At 44.8% G+C, this 27,465-nt stretch overlaps 1 protein-coding gene across 3 annotated transcripts in view; it reads right to left on the bottom strand.

Moving 5' to 3' along the window:
* Nucleotides 1–924: 924 nt before the first annotated feature.
* Nucleotides 925–27,465, bottom strand: part of elk4 (ETS transcription factor ELK4) — a 61,987-nt gene continuing 35,446 nt past the window's right edge. For 2 of the 3 annotated variants that reach the window (XM_080209728.1, XM_080209729.1), the window contains exons 3-6: nucleotides 16,878–17,099; nucleotides 13,330–14,178; nucleotides 10,809–10,925; nucleotides 925–7,368 (exon numbers count right to left, since the gene is read on the bottom strand). In XM_080209728.1, coding sequence (XP_080065854.1) covers nucleotides 7,270–7,368; nucleotides 10,809–10,925; nucleotides 13,330–14,178; nucleotides 16,878–17,084 — 1,272 coding nt within the window. In that variant the 5' untranslated portion in view covers nucleotides 17,085–17,099 and the 3' untranslated portion in view covers nucleotides 925–7,269. The remainder of the gene's footprint in view (nucleotides 7,369–10,808; nucleotides 10,926–13,329; nucleotides 14,179–16,877; nucleotides 17,100–27,465) is intronic. The other variant, XR_013889216.1, reaches the window with a different exon arrangement.

The following is a 27,465-nucleotide window of genomic DNA, read 5'->3' as shown; positions in this document are numbered from 1 at the left end:
CAGCACTTTGTATAATTTTTTTGCAGGATTTGCATTAGCCTGTCCCAGTCAGTTTACTCAGGCAAGAAAAGACATATCAATTTAAAATCAGGAATTATATTATCAGGAGGTGCAAGAATAATATAACCAAAGCTTCACTTTATACCATTCATCTGAACAGCATTAACCAATTCAAGTATGGATCAAAACCCATTCTATGGTGAACAGTGAATAAGCCATGACCTTAAGTTCCATTTTAATCATTGTGCTGCCTTCTGAGGGATGGGGTGAAGACGGAGAACTTTTGCTCAAGTTTAGCTCTAGAAATGGAATATTTTCATATACATATAGCCCACTCTGTTAAAATGCAACAGAGTCACAGAGTGGAACTTCCTCTCCTTTACCCCAATTTCCCTTTAAGTGCCCTCCATTACACCAATGTGGCATTTTTCAGTATGTGAAGAAACATTTCCTTTAACATCGTCTAGAAGCTCAGGGCACCCCAGAATGATCAAGTAACTGTTGTAATGTGAAACACACCGGTCCATTTGCACACAGTAAAACGCCAAAGGATGGTGAACATCTGAGTTTTTTTTAAAGCAATGTTGGTTGAGGGATAAATATTTGCCAGCCCACCCCTGCTCACAACAGTATCATTGGGTTTTTTTTTTATGTACACCAAGGGGGCAATTGGGATCTCACATCAGCTAGCTCCATTGGCTCCCATCCCCAACGTAGTTAGAACATTACACACTGGTGATTACCTACATAGTGACGTTTAATGCTTTGCTATATCGTAAGAAGTCTCACCACGCCAGGTTAAAGTCCAACAGGTTTATTTGGAATCACGAGCTTTCGGAGCGCCGCTTCTCCTGCACTCACCTGGTGAAGGAGCAGTGCTCCGAAAGCTCGTGATTCCAAATAAACCTGATGGACTTTAACTTTGTGTTGTGAGACTTCTTACTGTGCCCATCTCAGTCCAAAGCCGTCATCTCCACATCATTGTTATATTGTGTCAGAGTGACATGGAGTCAGGAACTAGAGATTCTTCAGAATGAATTATTTGTAGTCAATGTCAACTTATAAATGTCCTATTTCAGCGAATTATATTCATATTTTTGATGACTTAGAAAAAAATAAGAAGATACAGATCTTTTGAAATAAAACCCTTCACCATTTTGGATTGTACTATCAATGGAAGGTCAACAAACAACATCGGAACTTTAACTTCTTATTATTTCAATATCTCACATGACCTGACATGTTCTCAGCTGATTAGCACAAAGTCACCCTGCACACATTCAATTATTTTGTTGCTATGGTTAAAGTATTCTCAAACAGTTGAACAAGGAACATTTTTCCTTTCAAACTCCCGCCAGCATTTATTGATCATTCCAGGAAACAGCGCAGGGCCGACACTCTACTTTAACAATGTGACCTAGCTCTCGGAGCACCCTTGAGAAACCAGTGTGACATTTCTTTGACCCTGCACCGTAACTCCTTGAGATTACTACATACGCAAATTGCTAATTTGTGCGCTATAGACATGCACCGGATAGGAAATGGTGTCCCAGATCCATTAGAGAAAATATCAGGAGAAAGATATCATCATTGCATTAGGCTAGATTGGATTCCAATCCTGAGCCACAAAGGTAAAAGCATAGTGTTCCAACTAACTACAGCACCCATACCACAGATAAAAGTCCTTAGCTACACAATCCAGATCTCTGCTAAGTGTTGGTCCATTGGTTCTGGTGGACAGCATTTTCTCCTTGTCTCAGACAGTCACCAGAAACATTAGTCCACAAAGCAATGAAAACCAAAAAGGGGTTGAACTTTATCATATGTCATTAGTAACAAACAAATGCAGGGACTTCAGTTACATGGCAACATCAGTCATATTGGGTATGGACAGGGTGAGCAGGGAGCAGCTGCTCCCCTTGGTTGAAGGGTCAATCATGAGGGGGCATTGTTTGAAAGTAAGATGCAGGAAATTCAGAGGGGATTTGAGAAAATCTTTTTCACTCAGAGGGAATGCATTGCCCGGGAAGGTAGTGGAGGCCAGAAACCTTACAAACTTTAAAATATGAGCACTTGAAATATTATAAAATTCGAGGATATGGGAAATGGGATTAGCACAACTTTAGTGGTAATTATTGTTGGTGCAAACTTGATGGGCTGAAGGGCCTTTTCTGCACTGTATAATTCTATGATTTTATGTTTTCTTTGGAGGAGAGATGGTTGAATGGGGATTTCATAGATTCCTTACATGCAGAAGGAGGCCATTCAGCCCATCGAGTCTGCACCAACCACAATCTCACCCAGGCCCTGTTCCCGTAACCCCACATATTTACCCAGCTAATCCCCCTGACACTAAGGTCAATTTAGTATGGTCAATCAACCTAACCCGCACATCTATGGAGTGTGGGAGGAAACCGGAGCATCCGGAGGAAACAGGCACGGGGACTATGTGCAAACTCCGCACAGACAGTGACCCAAAGCCGGAATCAAACCCAGGTCTCTGGCGCTGTGAGGCAGCAGTGCTAACCACTGTGCCATGGATTTAATAGAGATAATCTAAAACTCAGAGCAGATGGGAAGGAACAGTTTTGACTGGCAGGAGATTCAGTAACCAGAGGACACAAATTTTAGATGATCAGCAGAAGAACCAGAGGGGAGATGAGAAGATATGTTTTTTTTTTAAATACAGCAAGTCGTTATAATCTGGAAGAACTGCTTATAAGGTTGGAGCAGAATCTGAGTTAGCTATCAAAACAAAATTGGATGTATTTTTTAAAAAGAACTGGCTTTGCAGAGCAATGGGGAAAGGGTGTGGGGGTTGGGGAGTGGACACACTAATTGGATAGTTATTTCAAAGAGTCAGTACAGGCACAATGGACTGAATGGCCTCCTGTGATATAAGATTCTAATAAATGAACATGCTAAAAGGGTAGCTTAAAGCCTTTGATTAAAAAAAGGAGCTGCATGCAAATGAATTATGTATTCCATACTAATATCACACAGTACAATTTCAACCCCTCAGTGTTTTTTGTCTGGCAGAGATGTGAATGCAATTTATGATCAAACACATTACACCTTTACATTGACTATGTAGTTTAACAGCACCTATATACACAATTCCACTAATCACTAGTCAATCTGAAGGTATAAAGTATTAATAACTGTAGTGTCAACATGCTCTGATCACTTTAATGTCCACAGATAGGTTTTCCATACATGGAGGTCAGTCCACTGTGGGTAAAACCCGGTTTGATCAGTTAACTGTTCAGTAACATAGATGTAATAATGCATGGCTCTTTACACTTTACATATTCTTAAAAAAAAAATCAATAAACATGAAATTAAGACGTTTCCCTTTAGAAACCCAAGTGCCATAGGTATATTAAATAAGAATGCCATCGTTGACACTGATATTCAGTTTTCTCAATTACGTCTAAGCAAAAAAACACCCAAAGTACTTTTCTTCCTGGTTTAAGGCCACCCATCTTTGTTCAAGATGATGGGAGATACCCAACGCCCTATCTTGTGAGTGGCACATGTTTATTGACTGTCGGAGGGATGGCATCAGTGCTTGCAGTAGATTAAGAGGAACTCCTCCTGGATATAGGGTTACCAACATTTGACTGGACGAATTCCTCGAGTTTTCGCCCCCTTACCTCCAATCTTCCTGCCCAGACAAACAGCCCTTTGTTTGAAGAAAAAAAAAAGCATCTCCAAATAGTTTTGCAACTAATAAACAAGCGCTTTTGGGAAAACAATAAAAAAAAGTTTCTCTTTTAAACACTCCTATTATTTTTTTTGCCTCCCGAGCAGTGTCCAGAAAAATAATCTTTAATTCCTGAAGACTCCAGGACATTCCTGGAGGTTTGGCAACCCCATCTGGATGGCAGCATTAATGAGCAGGAACTTGGCGCAAGCACGACGGGGCCCTCAATTACGGATGGCAACCAATTTCACGCCACCGTGGTTACATCAGTTGGTTTCATGGTCGATTTTTCAGATCTATGCCCCTGTTAACTTCGATGCCAAGTCCAAAAGTATCTTCATAAAGCTCCTAGTAACAGATGGTGACCAATTCTCATAACAATCTGTCATTACAGACTGCGGGGTCACCGCCAGTATACTGTTTCCCCTGTTGGTTGATAGCCACCCAGACTTATCTTTCAGTGAACATTAAAATTTCCAAAATGTAAACAAGACACCAAAGAAGTTTTTTTTTTGTTTAAAGCTAGCCTACATTCCCCAGTGATACCTGCCCCCTACCTCCACTCATGTCATGGAGGTATTTTTTCTTAAGGGTTCCAATGAACTTTCACCTTCAGTGAAACAAATGAGCCCTGGTCACCCTGCTCACATCCATGTAAAGTTCAGGAGTCGGCAAAGCGGACAACCCTTGCGGTCTGTGTCAGAGCTCCCGCCAATGTTCTCTCAGCATCAGGAAAAACCCCAAATCCCTTCTCTATGGGGTTGGGAAGTGAATATCTTGTCCTGCTGATGGTTGCACGAGCCAATGGAATACATTTATTCCAATTGCGAAACAGCATCCACCAATCGGCACTGGAACCAGCTTCAAGCAGATTGAATCATTCGATAAACAGCGGGGAACCGGCTAAATTCTCTTGTATTCGTTGAAAGTTAAGGAAAAGCTCGACATTCCATTCAGTTCAACTTCATTGCATTTATATTCCGCTAACTCTTAAATTCACTTTATGCCCAATCACCTCAAAACCCTCTGGACAGTTTCAGTTTCTGTCAGATCCTTTGCACTATTCCATGATGAACAGAGGGAACATTAATTCAAATCCAAAGATCTGACCACACCATCATAGTCAAAGTGCTTTCATTCTCAAAACTAGTTTGATTCGGAAGTGTTACCAACTCCCACCATCATCATTGTGCTGGCATCATCAGGTCCCAACTACATCTGGCCCAAGCTTGAGTTCAATTTGGTTTAGAATTGGAACAAAGCAAAGCTTTGAATATTGATGAGACTTGCTTTGATGTAGTGCTGGAACATCTCCAAAGTGTATTCACACAACTAAGTGCAACGACAATAGTTGTACAGGCAGATAAGACAATCATTCTACACTCGCAGCATCTCGCAAATGGCAATGAGAAAAATGACCCGTTAATCCCTTTCTTTTTATAGCTGCTGTTCCTCGAGGGAGGAATGTTGGCCAGGAGACCAGGCCAAAAACCTTCTCTTCTGCACATCATGCCAACCTTTATGTCCATTAGGACCCCAACGGGCAGACAGCACCTTCATATAACGTCCGATTCCAAAACACGGCAGCACTACCCCTATGGACAAGAATATGAAACACTCTTTAGCATATTTATCAAAGATTTAGGTTGATAGGAACAAGGCCTAGTTGTATGGATTGAACCACTTGCAGGTTGAGGCTGCTGAGTTCTTCGGACGTTGGCTGCTAAAAATGGAAAGCATTAACTTCTGTCAGAGTGCAGTGTGCAGAATATGGCTAGGATTCAGGAAACTAACAGTACCCAAATTGATAATGTACCATTAATAAATTTGCAAAGGCAAAAATCCCTCTTTTTAACTCTTGAAGCACCAGTTATATATATATATATAACATGCAGATGTGATCCAGTAAAGGTTCCACTTTGGTGGGGAAGTGGACTGGTGTGACATAACCAGCCCCCACAGCAAGAAGTCAGTTAGGTTTTATCACCCACCCATGGAAGGGCTTATATTGTGTGTGCAAAACCCACACAAGATCATTCTTTATACCAGTTAATAAATCAGCCCACACCCTATTAGAAAAACACAGGCACGCAAGAGATTTCACCCACCTAGTGTCAAAAACAGCAAAGGAGACGGATGCTGAATTTCAAAGAATGCTTCCACACTTTCCAACTTTCTCGTTGTTTAAAAATGACTTCAAGCTTTTTCCCTGTTCACTTCCGTACAATTAATTTAACTCCTTTCAAAACTTTGAACTCGGGGCATTTAAAATCCATCAAGTGATTAGTCAACGATGAGAATGACACCATGGATATGGCAGAACAGAAAACGGAATAAGTGTTGAAGTTGGCTTTTTGCTGATTAGGGATGGAGGGTTAAATATATTGGAATTTCCTATGTCGAAGGAAAGGTGCACTGAGAGATGGAAATAGGGCGACGGAGCAGGGGTAGGCCGTTTGGCCCTTCCAGCCTCCCCCACCGTTCCAATAAGATCAAGACCGATTCAGTTGGGTTCTCAATTCCTTGCTGCCCCTCATAACTCTTGAATTGGAACTGGAGGGGTTGACACAATGAAGGAGGGGGGAGGGGTAAATAGATTGAATGGAGGGCCAGGCAAAACTGGAGGTGAACTGAACGATGATGACTAGAAAAGTGATAAGGGCTTCTTTCTCAACCAAAGCTGCAGTATCGTGGGATCGGTTGGTAAATTGAATTCCTCAGCACATTTGCCCGTCTGCTCTGAAGTGGTATTAATGGGTTGTCACAGAGGCACAATTGCAGCATGCCCTGAGGCAAAGGTTCTACAAGTCCATCACATAGCGGACCCTGGACAGGGCCTGCTTTGTCAGTTATAATTCCACAAAGACAGATGATCCGAAGAGTGGACAAGGGGCAGGTCCGCAGTAGAGGAAGGAGTTTCCAATGATTTGTAGTCTGGGTGTCTGGATCCAGCCTCCTGAAGTCAGTCTGACCAGAATTGAGCCTCAAGAAGTATCATTTGACGAGAGGCCATTTCGAAAATTGCTGCTCACAACCTACAGGTGAGCTACAGTCCGTTAAAGTTGATAAGAGTACTGTGGCATGAACATGAGCTGCTCATGGACTTCCAGTTATCCATAATCTTCAACCATAAAACCCATTAGTCAGTGAGTGTACTGAAGATAAAGGCAGATCTAAGCAATGGTGTCCCTGGAGATCACTTCCTCAAGTCGAACAATAAGGTCTGTACAAGTGCAGGAGACCCAAATAACAGAGATTTTGCCATATGCAAAAAAAAGTTGTCCATCTTTTATCATTTGCATTGAAATAGCATCAGATCTCGTCACAGTTTCTCGATTAAGCAGATTTAGCAAAAGAAGTGGATTCCAAATCAAATGTAAAACAAGAAACAAAAATGGATCCTATCGTTGCTAATAGTTACCCCAGCATACCATGTTCTGGGCAGGGACTTGCGATCAATGCTACCAACGATGAAGACACCAAAGATGAATTTGATTGGTTGGCATTGCCTCTGATAGGAACTCCCTCTGTTGCCTTGTTCACAGCCATGGTTTTTGGTTTTGTTAGGCCTTCTGAAGGTCTGGTGACAGAGAGGCTGGAGTCGACGAGCCATCCACACTTGACAATGGAATCTGCATGTGACTGTTGGCGATATTAGGGAACTGCGAGAAAAGAAAACAGTTTTATTTTCAACTGATGCATGCTTTACCGCAACCATTTTCTTAACTTTTCATCTTCAACTTACATTTATACAGCCACCCTGAACACACAGAACATTACTTCACAGGAACATCTGTGACACTGGATCAAATGATACGGAAACCATTTATATAAATGGATATTCCACAAATTAAAAGGTGGCAGATGGCATACTTGCCTTCATCGGCCAGGCATTGAGTTTAAAAATTGGCAAGTCATGTTGAAGCTTTTTGGAATATAGTGTTCAATTCTGGTCGCCACACTACCAGAAGGATACGGAGGCTTTGGAGAGGGTACAGAAAAGATTTATCAGGATGTTGCCTGGTATGGAGGGTATTAGCTATGAGGAGAGGTTGGAGAAAATTGGTTTGTTCTCACTGGAATGAAGGAGGTTGAGGGGAGACCTGAAAGAAGTCTACAAGATTATGAGGGGCATGGACAGAGTGGATAGTCAGAAGCTTTTTCCTGGGGTGGAAGAGTCAATTACTAGGGGGCATAGGTTTAAGGTGCGAGGGGCGAGGTTTAAAGGAGATGTACAAGGCAGGTTTCTCACACAGAGGGTGATGAGTGCCTGGAACTTGCTGCCGGGGGAGGTAGTGGAAGCACCGCTGCCTCACAGGGACCCGGGTTCGATTCCTGGCTTAGGTCACTGTCTGTGTGGAGTCTGCATATTCTCCCCTTGTCTGTGTGGGTTTGCTGCAGGCTCTCGGGTTTCCTCCCACAGTCCAAAGATGTGTGGCCATGCTAAATTAACCCTGGTGTCAGGGAGATTAGCAGGGTAAATATATGGGGTTACAGAGATAGGGTGGGATATCAGTGCAAGCTTGATGGACCGAATGTTCTCCTTCTGTACTGTAGGGATTCTATGAATCCAATTTGAAATTAGTGATGTATCCATCAACCCAATTGCATGTGTATCTTGAATTTTGCTCCTCATTTCATTAATTGCCTTGGTTGGGGGGGGGTGGGTGGGTGGGTTAAGATTCTCTTGTTATCGCCTATCATAGAATCCCTACAGTGCAGAAGGAGGCCATTCACCCTATTGAGCCTGCACTGATCACAATCCCACCCAGGTCCTATCACCATCACCCCACGTATTTACCCTGCACTACGGGGCAAATCAGCCTAACCCGAGCATCTTTGGACTGTGGGAGGAAACCGGAGCACCCGGAGGAAACCCACGCAGACACGGGGAGAAGGGACAGACTCTGCAAAGTAAGAAATCTCCAAGAGCAAGTTAAATTCCAACAGATTTATTTGGTAGCACAAGCCACAAGCTTGTTTGTTCTCCATGGTCGCTTGTGGCTCGTGCTACCAAATAAACCTGTTGGACTTTAAGCTGGTGTTGTGAGACTTCTTACTGTGTTTACCCCAGTCCAACATCGGCATCTCCACATCATGACTGTGCACAGGCAGTGACTCAAGGCTGGAACTGAACCCAGGTCTCTAGCGCTGTGTGGTAGTGGTGCTCATCACTGTGTCACTGCCGCTATATATATATATCCAGAGGCTCTTTCCAAAGCGTCCAAATCTTTCACAATGAAAACATTGTGCTGTGCTTGTAGAACGCTGTTTATGGGGTTTTTCCAGCACCACAGCACTGACATGGTTTGATGCCACCTTGAACTTTTGTTCCATGAAGTGTCTTTGTCCCTGGGGTGTCTGTGACATTCCCTTTTGTTTTAGTTGTACTATCAGTGGGGTTGTCTTCCCCTGGGTAAGTCTTACTTGTGACTAATATATAAACTTTTAACTTTGCTATCACATCAGCTGCAATTACCCTAATAGCACATAGTAATGTAGAGATATGTTCAGTCTCTGCTTTGTGGGTGGATCTGACGGCAATTCTGAATCTTAAAAATCTCGTCCTCCACAATGACCAATTCTGTGTGGGTGATTTTCTGCTCCCACACCACGCGCCCCCCCCAACATGGCAGTAGGGTGGGAGGGAGGACCCGTCATTTGTTGGCACCGGGATCTTCTGCCCAAGGGAAGGGCAGGAAGGCCTCTCCTTCTCTGTTTGATCTGTTCTTTCCATCTGACCAAGTCAGGCTGCCAAGGAATCCTTCTCCGTTTTAAGCTCTGAGGAGGTTTGTCTTGATTTGTTGTCCTTGTTTTGCAGTAATGGAGCTTTCCCTGCACTGACCAGCCTTCCCCAGCAGATACTTAACCCCTTTTTGGTAACCGTTCCAAAACTCTGCAGAATTTCTCGAAATAATCCCTGATCGCCATTTTCCTTCCATTGGGAATCGTGTCTCAGAAGCTGATTTCTGTTGGCCAATTATTACCATACGGTCTCCGCACACTGCCTTTGGAGCCACACTGTGGAATGAATCAAAACTCACACTCGCTAAAAATTAAATTTGCCCAGTACGTCCATCTTTCTGCATCATTCATCTGAAGATTCTGATTCCTTTTCAAAATTTTGCTCAATCCTCCTCAATCTCACTTGGCTCTTCACTTTGCTGCTGGGTCAGGGTTTGCCATGTGCTATGATGTCACTCTCAGCAAGCTGAACTGTTGATATTTTCCTACCCATTCTCTGACTCCATGGCCACAATTCTCCCTTCCCACTGCATTAATTGCGCGATGGTCGATGCATGGGATTCACGCATACGTCCCACCATGATAGCGTCTCCCAGCGTCAGATTTCGGGCGGTGTCTGTTCCGCGTTGGAAATCGGCACAGATGTGATTTAATAAACACTTCCCTCTAGTTTAAATTTGATTAACGGGCCCAGGACTGAAGTCTCTGGGGAACTGGTGGGAGACCCTGCTGGAGTGGAAGGGGGTTAATCGGGGCCCTCCAGCTGGTTGGGCAGTGGGGGGGATGGTGCCTACTGGCATGGGCACCCTGGTAGTGCCACCTATGTCCCAGCAACTGCCCAAGGGGCAAAGTGCCAATGCCCAGGGGACACAACCCAGGAAATTCTTGTCTGAACTCCCACTGAAAAAATACATCGCTAATTACTCCAGTGTTCACACGAATTTGACACTTAGAATTTTTTTGGCAGAATTCCACCCCATATCGTTTATGGAACGCTTTTGGAGATTTACCAAAGTCTTCAGTATTTTTTGTAGCACCTTTATTCAGGACAGATTTACAAAGTTTTTGGAAGTTGCCTTCCCTGCCACCATGTTGTATGTTGGTTATGACAGGCTAGAGATTGGCTGTAGAGACACTGAAAAGACGGGACAAAAACCCGTTTATTGGATAAACAAAACCATCCACAGATATACAATGTTATTCAGTCTGAGACAAGAACTTTCTCCCTCTAGACTCCCAGTCACCTGATTCTCTCTCTCTTGCATCATCACACACATGGTACTGTTCCTCCAGACCTATGCATTAGCCCTTTCAATACAAACACCTGAATACTACAGATCCCATAACCAATACTTACTTGAAATAAAGTGCTGGTTCCAGGCATTCGGGCAGGACTAAGCGAGGCCACAGGGCTAAGGGTGCTCCAGAAGTGGATGCTGGAGAGTAATGGACTTGGAGTCAGTAAGAACGGAGTCTGAAACAGAAAAAAAATCCCAAAAGATTGGAATTGGAACTAACTACAGAAAAAAGATCAAATTCACTGATCTAGCACTCTATGGATTGTGTCAGAAAGTACTCTTCATACAAAGGAAGTCTGGAAATCTTTCTGTCTCAAAGACCTGAACTTGTTCATGGGGGGAGGAGAGGGTGCAACTGAAAATCCTATCTCAGTTCCACTTACCTGCCTGCTCCCCATAACCCTTAATTCCCTCATCGATCACCTTGACCATCAGATTGTCTCTCACTCCTCATTTTTCCAGGGAGAACAATCCCAGTTTATCCAATTTCTCCTCATAGCTAATACCCTCCAATATCATGCAACATCCTGGTAAACCTTTTCTGTATTCTCTCCAAAGTCTCCAACATCCTTCTGGCAGTGTGGTGACCAGAATTGGAGACATTATTCCAAATGTGGCCTAACCAATGTTTTATATAACTGTAACATAATTTGCCAACTTTTATACTCGATGTCCCATCCAACGAAGGCAAGCATGCCGTATGCATTCTTCACAAATCGGTAAGATCAACTCTCGATATTCTATACACCAATGGATACAGGCCTATCCAATCCAACCTTTCATGGCAAAATAACACCCCTTCCCACAAAACCAGGTTTTAGTTGAGTGGATCTTCTCTGACCTGCTTCTAACATACATTCACATCCTTTCTTAAATTGGGACACTGAAACTATATACAGTACTCTAGATGTGGTCTCGCCAATGCCCTGTATAACTGTAGCAAAACATCCCTACTTCTGTTTTCCATTCCCCTGGCAATAATCAGCAATATTCCATTTGCCTTCCTAATCATTGCTGCTAATCTCTTGTGATTCATGTACCAGAATACCCAGATCCCTCTGTACCTCAGAGTTCTGCAATCTCTCCCCATTTAAATAATTTGCTGCCTTCTACTCCTCCTGCCAAATACATTTCCCCCATGCACCATGAGCTCTTATCTTGTGTCACAACCTTTGATGTGGCACCTTGTCAAATGCCTTCCGAGATTCTAAGTACAGCATATCTACAGGTTCCCCTTTAACTAAGTTGCTTGCCACCCCCTCAAGTTGGTCAACGTGATTTCCTTTTTCGCAAAACCATGTTGACTCTCCCTGATTTTCATTGAGATTTTGTAAGTGACCAGCTATAATCTCCTTAATGATAGATTCCAGTAATTTCCTTATGACATATGTTAGGTTACTGGCCAATCGTTTCCTGCTTTCTCTCTCCTTACTTTCTTCAGGAGACACATTTGCTATTGTCCTATCTGCTAGGAGCTTTCCATTATCTGCGGAACGTTGGAAAATTTAGCTGTCAGTTCGTTAGTTGCTATGGAAGATGCCTTTAGTGACTTGCTACAGTGCATCTTGCAGATGGTACACACTGCTGCCACTCTGCTTCAATGGTTGAGAAAGTGAATATTGAAGGTTGTGCAAGGAATAGGAATCTAGTGGGCTGCTTTTTCCTGGATGGTGTCAACCTTCTTGAGTGTTGTTGGAGCTGCACCCATCCAGACAAGTGGTGAGAATTCCATCACACTTCTGACTTGTGTCTTGTAGATGGTGGACAGGTTTTAGGGAATCAGGAGTTTTACTTACAATTTAAAGTTTAGCATTTGTACCCCTTTAAAATGAAGGCATTTTGCTGATTTGGTTTTTACTGTTGAGCTGGTTTTTGTAGAGAGTTCCTCATAGCCGGAGTATTAGAACAGTGGGTAACAATTTCAGAGTTAGGGGTTGATAATTTAGAACTGAGAGGAGGAGAACTCTTTTCACTCAAAGGTTTGTGAAACTTTGCCATCCTCTACTCCAAAAGGCTACATTCAGTCATTGAGTTGATTCAGGACAGAGATTGGTAATATTTTGGGGTTAAGGGATATGGAGACAGTGCAGGAAAGTTGAGTTGATGTATGGAACCAGTTACGAGCACAGTGGTCAGCGCTGCTGCCTCACAGCATCAGGGACCCAGGTTCGATTCTTGGCTTGGGGTTTCAGTCTATGTGGAATCTGCACGTTCTCCCCGGGTCTGCGTGGGTTTCCTGCAGGTGCTCCAGTTTCCTCCCAGAGTCCGAAAGATGTGTGAGTTAGGTGGATTGGCCATGCTAAATTGTTCATTAGTGTCAGGGGAATTGGCAGGGTAAATATATAGGGTTACAGGGATAGGGCTTGGGTGGGATTGTAGTCGGTGCAGGCTTGATGGGCTGAATGGCCTCCTTCTGCACTGTAGAGATTCTGTGGGGTATACTGGATGAAGGATCAGACTCAAGGGGAAGTTTGGCTTACTCCTGCTCCTATTTCCTTTAACAATGCTCTGCTAATTAGGTCTTGGATCTGAAATTCCATTAACCAAACACTGGTCTGAAGAAAGTTCAGGATGGCTGACCTGTGTTAAGTAGGCTGGTGTTAGTGAAGCTGCTGGGAGGGGAGGACTTGGTAAAGCCAGGGGGCTTGGGTCACTGCTGGTAATGACCAATGCCGGAGTCAGTTCCAGTCCCTTGGGCTTCTTTGACCTGCCCTTCTGATGCCTGGTTTCTGAATTGTCCAACGACGGATCTTCCCCATCCGAGGAGAGCTCAGGAGGCCGTGTCAGGTCGTCTGAGGGGCTGGCGGCCAGCTCAGTCTCAATGGCTAAGGTAGCAGGTGGCTCCAAGGGGGAGGCTAAAAGGGGCGAGCCAGGGCTCAAGGGCAGAGGCGTGGAGGGTGAGATAGAGGAGACGGGCGGAGTAGAGGTAAAAGACGCTACGATGTTTGGCACAGACAAGGACTCTTCCATTAACTCCAACTTTGGTGAGGTCACTGCGACTGAGGGCACTATTGCAGGTTCTACCACAGAGACTGGCGGTGGCCTCTTAGGCGGGTTGGTTACGAATTTAATGACGGTCACTGGTTCCTGATGAGGTGGCTTCTTCTTCTTCTCCTCGGGCAGTTTCTCACCAGGGTTCTCGATCTTGATGGACTTGAAGATGTTTGGGTTGGTTTGCAATGAGTTCAAGGTGAAGGACGAGTAGAGCCCCGAGCGGATGTAATCGTTGCGGCTGGAGATCTTGGAGGACGAGGCCGCTTTCTCCTGGCTGTGGTTTTCCTTGTCCTTCAGTGGCCGATTTATTTCAGGTGAGCTGGTTTCTACCCCACTCTCAGCCCTGGTCACCGTGTTGAGGTCCATGTTTAATATCTCCGGGTAGCACACAAATTTATACACAAATTTCTGTCCATTCACCTTTTTAATAATGTTCTGCAGATTAAACAAACAAAAAAGGCAGGATGAATGAAAGAAAGAAATATGCACTCCTAAAATTCTCTCTCACCTTGCCAAGATGCATGCCTGTCCTTTTTGAATTACAGCAGGACTTTGAATATAGTTGAACAATTTACATAGAGGAAAGGCTGGAATTCCCAATAGGGTTTCCACTGCTTTTTGAGTTGGTGGACAGATCCTACCAATGAAGGTCATAACCCCATAAAACTGTGGCCCTAACCCCTCCATGTAACTGAACGTTACTGGGGTTTCAAAGGGTGGATAATGGGGAGAGATAACATAAACTGAACTTGTATTCCATGGAACATAGGGGGAAGGGATGATTTGATTGAGGTCTTTGTAATTTGAAAAGAATTCATAGAATCCTGCAGTGCCATTCGGCCCATCAAGTCTGCACCCACCACAATCCCACCCAGGCCCTATCCTCATAACCCCATGCATTTACCCTAGCTAGCCCCCTGACACTAAAGGGGAATTTGGCATGGCCAATCAACCTAATCCACACATCTTTGGACTGTGGGAGGAAACCGGAGCACCCGGAAGAAACCCACGCAGACATGGGAGAATGTGCAAACTCCGCACTGACAGTGACCCAAGCCAGGAATCAAACCCAGGTCCCTGGCACTGTGAGGCAACAGTGCTAGCCACTGAGGTACCCCAGTGCTGGAAAAGTAAAATTTAGGCACATAGGTGCAAGGAGGAAGCCATTGAACCCCTTGAGCTGGTTGCGCCATTCGCAAACATCATAGCTGATCTGTATCTTAACTCCATCCACCCATCTTGGCTCCATATCCTTTTATACCCTTGGTTAACAAAAAAACCTGTTGGTCACAGATTTAATTGAGTTGGCACTCGTTACTTTTCATGGGCTAAGTGATCTGACATTTCTGTCATGTTGTTACAATGATAGAGGCACCAATCCCTCATTAGGAATTGTATAAACATTTTGTGGTTCCATTTATTTACACTAGGTACATCAGAACATTTATATAAAGGTAGAAAACTTAACAATATCAGAGCTGTGCGTGTGTGCTCTGCTCATGGGCAAAAGTGAAACCAAAACTGGATTGAATGATACACTTCCTTTCAATTTGCTGTACCGTAAAGACATTTGACAACAACTCCTACCATTCTACCCTCATTTGCAAAAATAAATATTGCCTAACTTCTTTCCTGAATGAAAACAGAAAGTGCCGGAAATGTTCAGTAGGTCAGGCAGCATCTGTGGAGGGGGTTAATGTTTCAAACTCAATGTGACTCTTCTTCCAAAGAAGAACTGCTTCTGAGAATAGTTCTTCTCAAGAAGGGTCATATTCAGCTAAAAATGTTAACTCACAGAGGCTGAGCTTTTCCAGCACTGGGTTGGTGGCACGGTGGCACTGTGGTTAGCACTGCTGCTTCACAGCGCCAGGGACCCGGGTTCAATTCCCGGCTTAGGTCACTGTCTGTGCAGAGTTTGCACATTCTCCCCGTGTTTGTGTGGGTCTCCTCTGGTTGCTCCAGTTTCCTCCCATAGTCAGAGAGACGTGCTGATTAGGTGCATTGACCATGCTGAATTCTCTCTCAGTATACCTGAACAGGGGCCAAAGTATGGCAACTAGGGGATTTTCACAGTAACTCCGTTGAACTGTTAATGTAAGTCTACATGTGACACTAAATATAGACTTTTTATTTCAGATTTCCAACATCCACTGCTAATTTGCTTTTATTCTCTCTCTCTCAAGTGGTTGGTCTTTGATTTTAAGGCTATCTTCCATTGTCGAAGAAAGTTTATCTCTCTCTACCTCATCAATTCCTTTCAAATTACAAAACCTGAATCAAATCATTCCTTCCCTCCATGTTCCATGGAATACAAATCCAGTTTATGTTATCTCTTCCCATAATCCACCTCTTGAAACCCTGGTAAGGTTCAGTTACATGGACGGATCAAGGCCACGATTTCATGGGATCATGACCCTCATTGGTAGGATCTATCCACAAACTTAAAAACCAGTGGCAACCCTGCCATGCCTGTTTCTGGGAAGCCCAGTGGGATTAAGACCTAGTTAGTCACTGACTTTCCTATTATCAGGCTTCCTGCCTCCTATGTGGAAAAATTACTCCCAGGAAGCCTGGTGCAGGACAGATGTCTTGCTTCTGAGAGACACCAGCCAATCAACAGCCATCAGCTCTCTAGTGTCACCAGGGACGGTGGCCACTGCTGGTACTGCAGTTCGACGAGGCAGAGGCCCAGATACAAAGTCTCAGTTACAAGGTGAGTGGGGTGGGATCGCAGGGGGCCAGACGGAGAGACCCAGCACTGTGATGAGAGGGTCTTAGCCCACGTCCCTCCATGCCCGCTGCTGTGCGTCTGTCAGGCACAGACTGACATAGAAAGATCCTCCACCAGGTCTTACCCCCACCTGCCAGGGCATCGCCAGAAAGCTGTGGGTGCTCAGTCGTTAAATATATTCCAGACTGAGATCAGTAATATTTTGGACAGTTAAGGGAGTTAAAGGATAGGGACAGTGGGCAGGAAATGTAGTTGAAGATCAGCCATATTGAATGTAGAGAGAGTTCAAGGGACTGAATGGTCTACTCCTGTTCCAATTTTATTGAACATGGTTATAAAAAGGATGGCCTTCTTTGTCTCAGACAGTGCAACACAAACAGCTAGTTTAAATAATACCCCGTACCTTGTCGTAATAATATCGGAGTGCTCTACTCAGCTTATCATAATTCATGTTGGGTTTGTTTTTGCGAAATCCCCACAGTTTGGCCACATCCTCTGCCTTGAGCAGCTTGAACTCGCCGTCATTCGACGTCCAACAGATCAGGTGGTCGTTCTTGGGTTCCAGAAGAAGTTGCAGCAGGAACTGCCAGAGGGTGATGGTGCTGTCCATGCCTAGCACTGCCACCTGTGGAACAGGCAGGAGAGCTGGTTAAAGAGAAAGCTCTGACTACAATCGTTATGTCCCCTTAACATAGACCTCCCCCAGTGTTCAGGACATAGAAACATAGAAGATAGGAGCAGGAGGAGGACATTTGGCCCTTTGAGCCTGTTCTGCCATTCATCGCGATCATGGCTGATCATCCAACTCAATAGCCTAATCCTGCTTTCTCTCCATAACCTTTGATCCCATTTGCCCCAAGTGCTATATCCAGCCACCTCTTGAATACATTTATGTTTTTGGCATCAACTACTTCCTGTGATGATGAATTCCACAGGCTCATCACTCTTTGGGTGAATGAATGCCTCCTCATCTTTGTCCTAAATGGTCTAGCCCGAATCCTGTGACCCTTGCTTCTGGATTCCCCCACCGTCAGGAACATCCTCTCTGCATCTACCCTGTCTACATAAGAACATAAGAACATAAGAAATAGGAGCAGGAGTAGGCCATCTAGCCCTTCGAGCCTGCCCCGCCATTCAATAAGATCATGGCTGATCTGTTGTGGCTCAGTTCCACTTTCCCGCCCTCTCCCCATAACCCTTAATCCCCTCTCTTATCAAAAACCCATCAACCCGCTTCTTAAAAATATTTAGCGAGGCAGCCTCCACCACTTCAACGGGCAGAGAATTCCAGAGATTCACCACCCTTTGAGTGAAGAAGTTCCTCCTCAACTCCGTTCTAAACCGCCTCCCCTTTATCTTGAGGCTGTGCCCCCTAGTCCTACTGTCTTTTTTGAGCGGGAAGAGTCTCTCCACCTCTATCCTATCCATCCCATTCATCATCTTATACGTCTCAATGAGATCTCCCCTCATTCTTCTAAACTCTAATGAGTACAAGCCTAGTTTATTCAGCCTCTCCTCATAGCTCAATCCCCTCAACTCCGGTATCAGCCTAGTAAACCTCCTCTGCACTCCCTCCAGGGCCAAAATATCCTTGCGCAGGTGCGGCGCCCAAAACTGCACACAGTACTCCAGCTGCGGCCTCACCAATGCCCTATACAGCTGCAGCAAGACCTCCCTACTTTTATATTCAATCCCCCTCGCTATGAAGGCTATGTCTAGTCCTGTTAGAATTTTATAAGAGTCTATGAGATCCCCCCTCATTCCTCTGAACTCCAGCAAAAATAATCCTAACCTAGTCAGTGTCCCCTCATACATCAGTCCTGCTATCCTTGAAATCAGCCTGGTAAAACTTTTGCCGCACTCTCTCAAGAGAAACAAGATCCTTCCTCAGAAAAGGAGACCAAAACTGCACACAACACTCTAGGTGTGGCCTCACCAAGGCCCTGTATCGTTGCAACAACACATCCCTGCTCCTGTACTCGAAACCTCTCCCAATGAAGGCCAACATGTCATTTGCCTTCTTTACCGCCTGCTGCATCTACATACTTACCTTCAGCGACTGATGCACAAGGACACCCAGGTCTTACTGCACACTCCCAATTTACAGCCATTCAGGTAGTAATCTGCCTTCCTGTTTATGTTTCCAAACTGAATAACCTCACACTCATCCAAATTACACTGCATCTACCAGCGAAGAAGCAACAACTGTATTTTGCACAGCAGTTTTAACAAGAGACGTTTGGCCAATACTGGAGAGGAAAGTGGGCAGTAATTATCAGTAATTAGAGTAACATTTTCACAGTTACATCTTCAGGTACATTTATCAGTCCCCAGCCAGGACAGTTACCAACATGGCCTTTGGGATTTGTGCATCTTCAGCCCAATGTGGAAATCTGCAGCCAGCAAACCTTCCCAAGGGTAAAATAAAGATATCGGCTGAAATTCTCCAGCTGTTCACACTGACGAGATTCTCCGACCCTGGCAGCAGCGCACCCCTATCCACAGGTTTCCCGGGTAACATTAATGGAAATTCCCATTGACAGTGGGGGGAAACAGAGAATCCCGCCACAAGTAAACTGTGCGCTACCACCCCGCTGGCAAGAAATACACAGCTGGGAGGCCAGAGAATCTCACTCATCGTACTTACATTTTCACAATCTCAGGGCACCGCAAAGCATCCACAGTCAGTACAGTACATTTGAAGTCATAATGTAAGAACCACATCAGCTAATCTATGCACATTAATAAGATATTGACCAGATTTTTTTTTATCCTTTGCTGATTCAGGGATTAATATCGGTAAGCATACTAAAGTTAAAAGTTTATTTGTTAATCACAAGTAGGTCTACATTCACACTGCAACAAAGTTACTGTGAAAATCACTGGCACCTGTTCAGGACAATTTAGCATGGCCAATTCACCTATCTGCACATCTTTGGGGTGTGGGAGGAAACCGGAGCACCCAGAGGAAACCCACGCAGACACAGGGAGAACATGCAAACTCCACACAGACAATGACACAAGCCGGGAATTGAACCGGGGCCTCTGGCACTGTGAGGCAGCAGTGCTAACCACTGGGCCACCGTGGACCCCCAGCGGGAACTAGGGCGAAAACTCCCCTGTCCTTCTCCACAGGAGCTTTCATATTGTTATGACGCAGGGACTGGGCCCCTTTTGAGAAGCCATGTCTAATCCCCCAAAGAGGAATACCTCACTTCACAATTCGTTACAAGTGTTTGGGAAGGTGTGCGAACTATTCTTCATTCACATTCAGATGTTCATTAACAGAAAGATCGGACACTCGCTTTAAGTGAACAATTAACAAATTATTTACTTAATCAACAGGGAACGAACTAAACAAATAACATAATGATTAAAGTAACGTTTTACTGGAACGCTGTTCAAATAAATATAAGGACCATTTAATACCCAAAATAACCCACAAATATAGTCACTCCCAATGAAATATACAACCAAGTGTCTTGGCTTTGGAAAAACCTTTGGAATTCTTCATCAATTCGCTATCTGTAAGCTCTTTCTGGCATTAATGCCATAATGTGGAGATGCCAGCATTGGACTGGGGTGGGCACAGTAAGAAGTCTAGCAACACCAGGTTAAAGTCCAACGGGTTTATTTGGTAGCACGAACTTTTGGAGCACTGCCCCTTCACTCACCTGATGAAGAGGCAGCGTTTCGAAAGCTTATGCTACCAATAAACTTGTTGGACTTTAACCTGGCATTGTGAGACTTGTTACTGTCCATTAAATTCTGCTTCATAGGGTATGTAGGTTAGGGGGATTAGCCAGATAAATGCATGGAGTTATGAGGATAGGGCCACAGGTGGGCCTGGGTAAGATGCTCTGTCGGTGAGTCAGTGCAGATTCAATGGGCCGAATGTCCTCCTTCTGTGTGCTCCTGTATACTCATACAGATCACTGAGCAAGTCAGATCCTCCTGTTCAAAGCAAAAGCAAAAGGGGTAAATGCTGCAACATTAGGCAGCGCAGGAAGTATCTGGTGTAAAATGAAAGATAGGTGAATGAGCCAGGAGGAATTCAGAGAAATAGAATGAGCAGAGGAAGAAAAGGAGAGACTGCTTGTGGCAGAGGCAAAGAGAAAAAAAAAGCAATGGAAAAAAGATCAGAGCAATGGAGCTGGGAGATACACAGGAGAGTGAGAGAGAAAGAGACAGAGGCAGAGAGGTAGGGAAGTAAACATTGAAACATTGAAAATAGGAACAGACAATAGCCTCGGCAAAGCAGCCAGCATAATTAAGGAACCCACGCACCCCAGACATTCTCTCTTCCACCTTCTTCCATTGGGAAAAAGATACAAAAATCTGAGGTCATGTACCAACCGACTCAAGAACAGCTTCTTCCCTGCTGCTGTCAGAGTTTTGAATGAACCTGCCTCACATTAAATTGATCTTTCTCTACACCCCAGCTATGACTGTAACACTGCATTCTGCACTCTCTCCTTTCCTTCTCTATGAACAACATGCTTTGTCTGTATGGCGCGCAAGAAACAATACTTTTCAATGTGATAATAATAAATCAAACCAAATCAAGGACGAGGCCATTTGGCCCTTCACGTCAGTTCTGCCATTCGTTCTAATTATGTCTGATCATCAACTCAATAGCCTGATTCCGCATTCTCCCCACCTCCACACAAATATCCTTCGATCTCTTTCACCCCGAGAGCTATACCTATCTCCTTTTCGGAAGCACACAATGCTTTGGCCTCTGCTGCTTTCTGTGGCAGTGAATTCCATAGTCTTAACCACTCTCTGGCCGGAATTTTAGCGTCCCACCCACCACAGGAATCAGAGAAAACAAGCGCAGAGCACGGATAGACCCACTGACCTCAGGCGGGACTTAACGGTTTCAGGATGAGCAAGGCTGTAAAATCCCACCCTCCTCAACTCAGTCCCAAAAGATTTACTCTGTATCCTCAGATGGTGACCCCTTGGTTATGCCATCATCACTCCTACCCCCACCATGAAGAAGAGAAACAGGGAGCACGACAAAGGGACAGAGGAACAAATAAACAGAAAGTGCCATGGAATTAAAGAATCCCGACAGTGCAGAAGGGGGCCATTCAGCCCATCGAGTCTGCACTGATTCACCGACAGAGAATCTTACCCAGGCCCACCCCCTGCCCTTTCCCCTAACCCGACACATTTATCCAGCTAATTCCCCTGTCCTACACATTAGAGGAGGCGATAGCTGAATGGAATTATTGCTGGACTATTAATCCAGAAACTCAGCTAATATTCTGGGAACCTGGGTTCGAATCTTGCCATGGCAGATGGTGGAACCTGAATTCAACAAAAAATATCTGGAATTAGGAATCTATTGATGACCATGAAACCATTGGTCGATTGTTGGAAAAAATCCATCTGGTTCATTAATGTCCTTCAGAGAAGGAAATCTGCAGTCCTTACCCTGTCTGGCCTACATGTGACTTCAGAGCTGCAGCAATGTGGTTGACTCTCAACTGCCCTCCAAGGACAACTAGGGATGGGCAATAAATGGCCAGCCAGTGACGCCCATGTCTCACAAATGAATTTAAAAAAACATCCTCGGACACTAAGGGGCAACTTAGCATGGCCAATCAACCTGACTCGCACACCTTTGGACTGGAAAGGGTAAATGGAAAGAGAGAGCACGGAGGGGGCACTAATTATGGAGCCAAAAGCAAATTTAAAAAAACATTGCTTGTTGGAAATCTCAACCTGAAATATAAAAGGTTGGCACAGTGGTTAGCACGGCTGTCTCACAGCTCCAGGGACCTGGGTTTGTTTTCCGGCTTGGGGTCACAGTCTGTGTGGAGTTCTCCCCGTGTCTGCATGGGTTTCCTCCGGGTGCTCCAGTTTCCTCTCACATTCCAAAAGACATGCTGGTTAGGTGTGTTGACCATGCTAAATTTTCCCTCAGTGTACCCAAACAGATGCTGGAGTGTGCTGACTAGCGGATTTTCACAGTAACTTCATTGCAGTGTTAATGTAAGCCTAATAAATAATTTCTTCCTCTGGACATTAATGAACCAGATGGATTTTTCCGACAATCAACAATGGTTTCATGGTCATCAGTAGATTCCTAATTCCAGATATTTTTTGTTGAATTCAAGTTCCACTATCTGCCATGGCAAGATTCGAACACTAATAAATAAAGCGAAATCAACTGGAATAAAGATCCCAGCATGAGGACATAGAACATAGAACGGTACATCACAGTACAGGCCCTTCGGCCCTTGACGTTGTGCCGAGGTTTGTCCGAAACTAAGGTCAAGCTATCCCACTCCCTATCATTCTGATGTGCTCCATGTGCCTATCCAATAATGGCTTGAAAGCTCCTAAAGTGTCCGGACATGGAAAGACCAAGTTGACATGTCACGTGGGACCTTTCGATAGATGCTGTTTCTATTTAGATTGCATTTCTGTGTGCTGCACATAGGGGGAGCCCTTCATGCACCGATGCTTGATGCATTGCAATGACAGTGTTGCACCTCCTGCATCTTAAACATTTGCCTGAAGATGTAGGCCAGGGTAATAAATCCCTGACAGAGTGAAAGGCAGACATGCCAATGAGAAAGTAATGGCAGTGCCAGCAACAATAACTGGTTCCCCCCTTGCTGCTAAATCCAGATCCAGGTGTCAGCTATATTTCATCATGGAATCAGCCCGATCTGCCAAGGAATTGTGTGCCTGTTACCTCATTCAAACGTTCCTTGTTCCAATTAGTTGAGCACAATTTATTACCTCCTTAAACAAGATATTGGAATCTTCACCTCATGTGGGGCTGGAGGCCGGGACTTGGGGGGAATGATTCCCCTTAGCCACCGACCGGGCTGCAGTCAGGCACCTCACCTGCCCTGGATTCACTCCGGAATCGGGATGGGCGAGGCTCGCAGGACGGAATTCTCCGTTGGCCATGGGCGGGATCTTACGAGCCGTGCCCGAGCGAAGTCGCAAACTCCCGGCCGAACTCGGAATCCATTGATGGCTCCCCAACTCACCACCCAAAACATTTCAAACTTAAACCCTGCCAGGCAGAGCAAGAAACCTTTGTGCCAGATGGTTTCTCCAGAGCTTTTAAATTCACTGCTTTTTAAAACAATTCACCAAAGCGCGTTGGCCGGCAGGGCAGGGAGTTGGTAGTGTTTGGTTTACTGTAGGATGCTGCAATGCTATCGTTCAGTCTCCGGATGACATTCAGTGTGAGTTGACAGAATCATGGAACGACGTGGTGCTGAGGAGGCCATTCAGTCCTCCTGGGACCATGTGACAAGGGGTTCCCTACCTCCCCAAATGACTCCACAAAATTTAGATCTGACCCTATCTGGCCTAATCTCCGCTCTTTGTGTCTCTCACACCAGTTGACTTAAGTGAAGGCAGCTGCCTCTGCAAAACACAGGGGCACAAAACATAACCTGCCTCAATGCTAACCCCTGCAAAAACGGTAGGTGCCGTGTACGGGGTGGGCTTTCTGTTTTTTGGCCTCTTGTCATTTTTGCAGTGACAGAGAGCCTCCTATGTTGTGTTCGTACAGGCCCTGGTGAGAAAAACACTGGAAAAAGAGTTTAAAGCTTATTTATTGTTGTCACAAGTAGGCTAACATTAACACTGCGATGAAGTTACTATGAAAATCCCCTCGTCGCCTTATTCTGGCACCTGTTTGAGTACACAGAGGGAGAATTTAGCATGGCCAATGCACCTAACCAGCACATCTTTCAGACTGTGGGAGGAAACCAGAGCACGTGGAGGAAACCCACGCAGACACAAGGAGAATGTGCACAAACAGTGACTCACACCGTGAATCGAACCCGGGAACCTGGCTCTCTGAGGCAGCAGTGCTAATCACTCTGCCACCATGCTGCCAAGTATCTATTTCAATCAATTCTGAAATTCTCAAAAGCATTTGAAGTGTTTGAAAGGTAAAATCTGATTCCAAGCTAAGACAGGGAAATCCGTTGATAGACATCACAAACGAGTGAGTTCATTGGCAAATTCCTCGCGAAGTGATTAAGCGGGAATGCTGGGTTGGATTTACATGGCCGTGTCTAATAATAAAATAATCTAGACTCCATTGTGTGACAAATCACAAATCACCCCTGCAGGTGGCCTTTCCATTGAGAATGGCTCAAAGCAGCTATGATTCATGGCTGCATAATCTGGCTTTAATCAAACAGAAAGAACCTGCAATGATCTAGCAACATTCAGGATTGCAGAATATCCCCTAGTGCTTTACAGCCAGTGAAGTGTTTTTTGGAGTGTAGCCATTGTATTGTAGGAAATCTGGCAGTGAATGTAAGCTCCCACAAGCAGTGGTGAGACACTAACTAGATAGTCCATCTCCACTAAAATTGGCTGAAGGCTAAATAATCGTGCAGACACTGGGAAGGACTCCCCTAAAGTTTCTCTTCAAAATAAAGCCAAGGGATATTTTAGTTCCACCATTGAGGGAGGCAATAGCCTAGTGTATTATCACTAGACTATTAACCCAAAAACTGAGCTCATGTTTTGGGTTCCTGGATTCAAATCCCATCACAGCAGACAGCAGAATTCGAATTCAATATAAAATATCTGGAATTAAGAATCTACTGATGACCATGAAACCATTGTCGATTGTCAGAAAAACACATCTGGTTCACTAATGTCCTTTAGGGAAGGAAATAGGCCATCCTTACCTCGTCCGTCCTACATGTGACACATGGGACAATGGTTAGCCTCACAGCGTCAGGGACCCGGGTTCAATTCCGGCCTCAGGTCACTGTCTGTGTGGAGTTTGTACATTCTCCCTGTGTCTGCGTGGGTTTCCTCCTAGTGCTCCGGTTTCCTCCTACAGTCCAAAGATGTGTGGGGTAGGTTGACTGGCCATGCTAAATTTGATCCTAGTGTCAGGGGGATCAGGAAGGTAAATATGTGAGGTAACGGGAATAGGGCCTGGGTGGGATTGTGGTCAGTGCAGACTCAATGGGCCAAATGGCCTCCTTCTGCACTGTAGGGATTCTATGATACTCAGACTCCAGAACTACAGCAATGTGGCTGGATCTCAACTACCCTTGGACAACTAGAGATGGGCAATAAATGCTGGACAGCCAGTGACACCCATGTCCCATGAATGAAGGAAAAAAAGAGACCTTATTTTAACATCGCATTCAAAAGGGTGGCACTTTAAGTAGGGCAGCACTGCCTCAGTACCACACCATGTTTTGTGTCTGTCTCTGGCCGTGAACCCACAATTTCCTGACTGAGAAGATGATCACTGAGCCCTGACTGATATTAAAGGAATCCAAACAAAGCAAGAAGGAGAGATTATAGATCAGATTCTGAACGTGCTCACCAGAATCAGCAGCATTCCGAGAGATTGGAATTCATCGTAAAAGTGAAAGCAATGGCTGATCGAGAAGGTCAAAGGTTATTACAATCACCTCTTTTAGGATGCAATGTCAGCTTGTTAATTAACTGGAAACTAAATAAAAAATCAAACTAAATTGGCAGATGATGAATTTCAAATTCAAATCAAAATCTGGAATTAAAAATCTAATGATCAATAAGAGAGCATTGTTGTAAAAACCCATCTGTCCTTTTGAGAAGGAAATCTGCCATCCTTACCCAGTCTGGCCTACATGTGATTCCAGACCTACAGCAATGTGGTTATCGTTTAATTGCTCTCAGGGATGGGCAATAACAAAGAACAGTACAGCACAGGAACAGGCCCTTCAGCCCTCCAAGACTGTGGTGATCATGATGCCTGCCTAAACTAAAACTGTATGCACTTCCGGAGTCCGTATCTTTCCACTCCTATCCTACTCATCCATTTGTCTAGATGCTCTGCAAATGCCACTGTCGCACCTGCTCCCACCACCTCCCCACGCATTGCGTTCCAGATATTTTCCACCCTTTTTGTAAAAAAACCTGACTCGCATATCTGCTCTAAACTTTTCCCCATCCACCTTAAACCTACGTCCTCTTTTACTTGACTTTTCTACCCTAGCAAAGAGCATCTGACTATCCACTCTGTTCATGCCACTCATAATCTTACAAACCGCCATCAGGTTGCCCCTCAACCTCTGTCGTTCCAATGAGAGTTTATCCAACCTCCCCTCATAGCCAAATGCCGGCCCAGCCAGAAACACTCATATCACATGAATGAATTTTTAAAAAACTATTTAAAGCAAGAATACTGCAACTGTGAGCATGTTATAATTCATAAAGCCTAGAATCATAGCATCCCTACAGCGCAGAAGGACGTCATTCGGACCTGGGAGTCTGCACCGGCCACAGTGCTCCCACCCAGACCTTATTCCCGTAACTCCACATTTTTACCCTGCTAATCCCTACACTAGGGTCAATTTTGCATTCCCGTTCAACCTAACCCACACAACTTTGGAGTGTGGGAGGAAACCAGAGCACCCAGAGGAAATCCATACAGACACGGAGAGAAGGTGCAAACTCCGCACAGATAGTGACCCGAGGCTGGAATCGAATCCAGGTCCCTGGAACTGTGAGGCAGCAATGCTAACCATTGTGCCACCGTGATCCCTCCTGACACTAAGGTCAATTTAGCACGGCCAATCAACCTAACCCGCACGTCTAATGTAATGAATGCTGTCATCACCATTCCGAAACCAGTTACCTAGTCTGATACGCCCATGCTGTACCACGACAGTACAGCACTGTTAGGAGTGGCACTTCTTGAATGAAATAATGAACCAAAGCCGTGTTTGCCCTCTCAGGTGGAGGAAATAAATCCTTTTGGCACTCTTTGGAGGAAGGGCTGGAAGATCCTCCCCAGGGTTCAACAAGCCATCTGTCCTTCAACCAACATCATGAAAGAAAGGCGAGTTAGTCATTATTAGATAGTTGTTTGTGTAAGCCTGCTGTGCACAAGTTGCTGCCACGTTTTCCCACATTACGACACTGTCAGCAATTTAAAAACACTTCACTGGCCGCAAAACACTTCGGAAAGACATGACGCTGTGCTATAG

Source organism: Carcharhinus amblyrhynchos, chromosome 22 (genome assembly GCF_965287045.1).
Source record: "Carcharhinus amblyrhynchos chromosome 22, sCarAmb.v2.hapA, whole genome shotgun sequence".
NCBI lineage: Eukaryota > Metazoa > Chordata > Chondrichthyes > Carcharhiniformes > Carcharhinidae > Carcharhinus > Carcharhinus amblyrhynchos.
The sequence above is the reverse complement of the archived record's forward strand: the minus strand, read 5'-3'. Positions and strand labels throughout refer to the sequence as shown.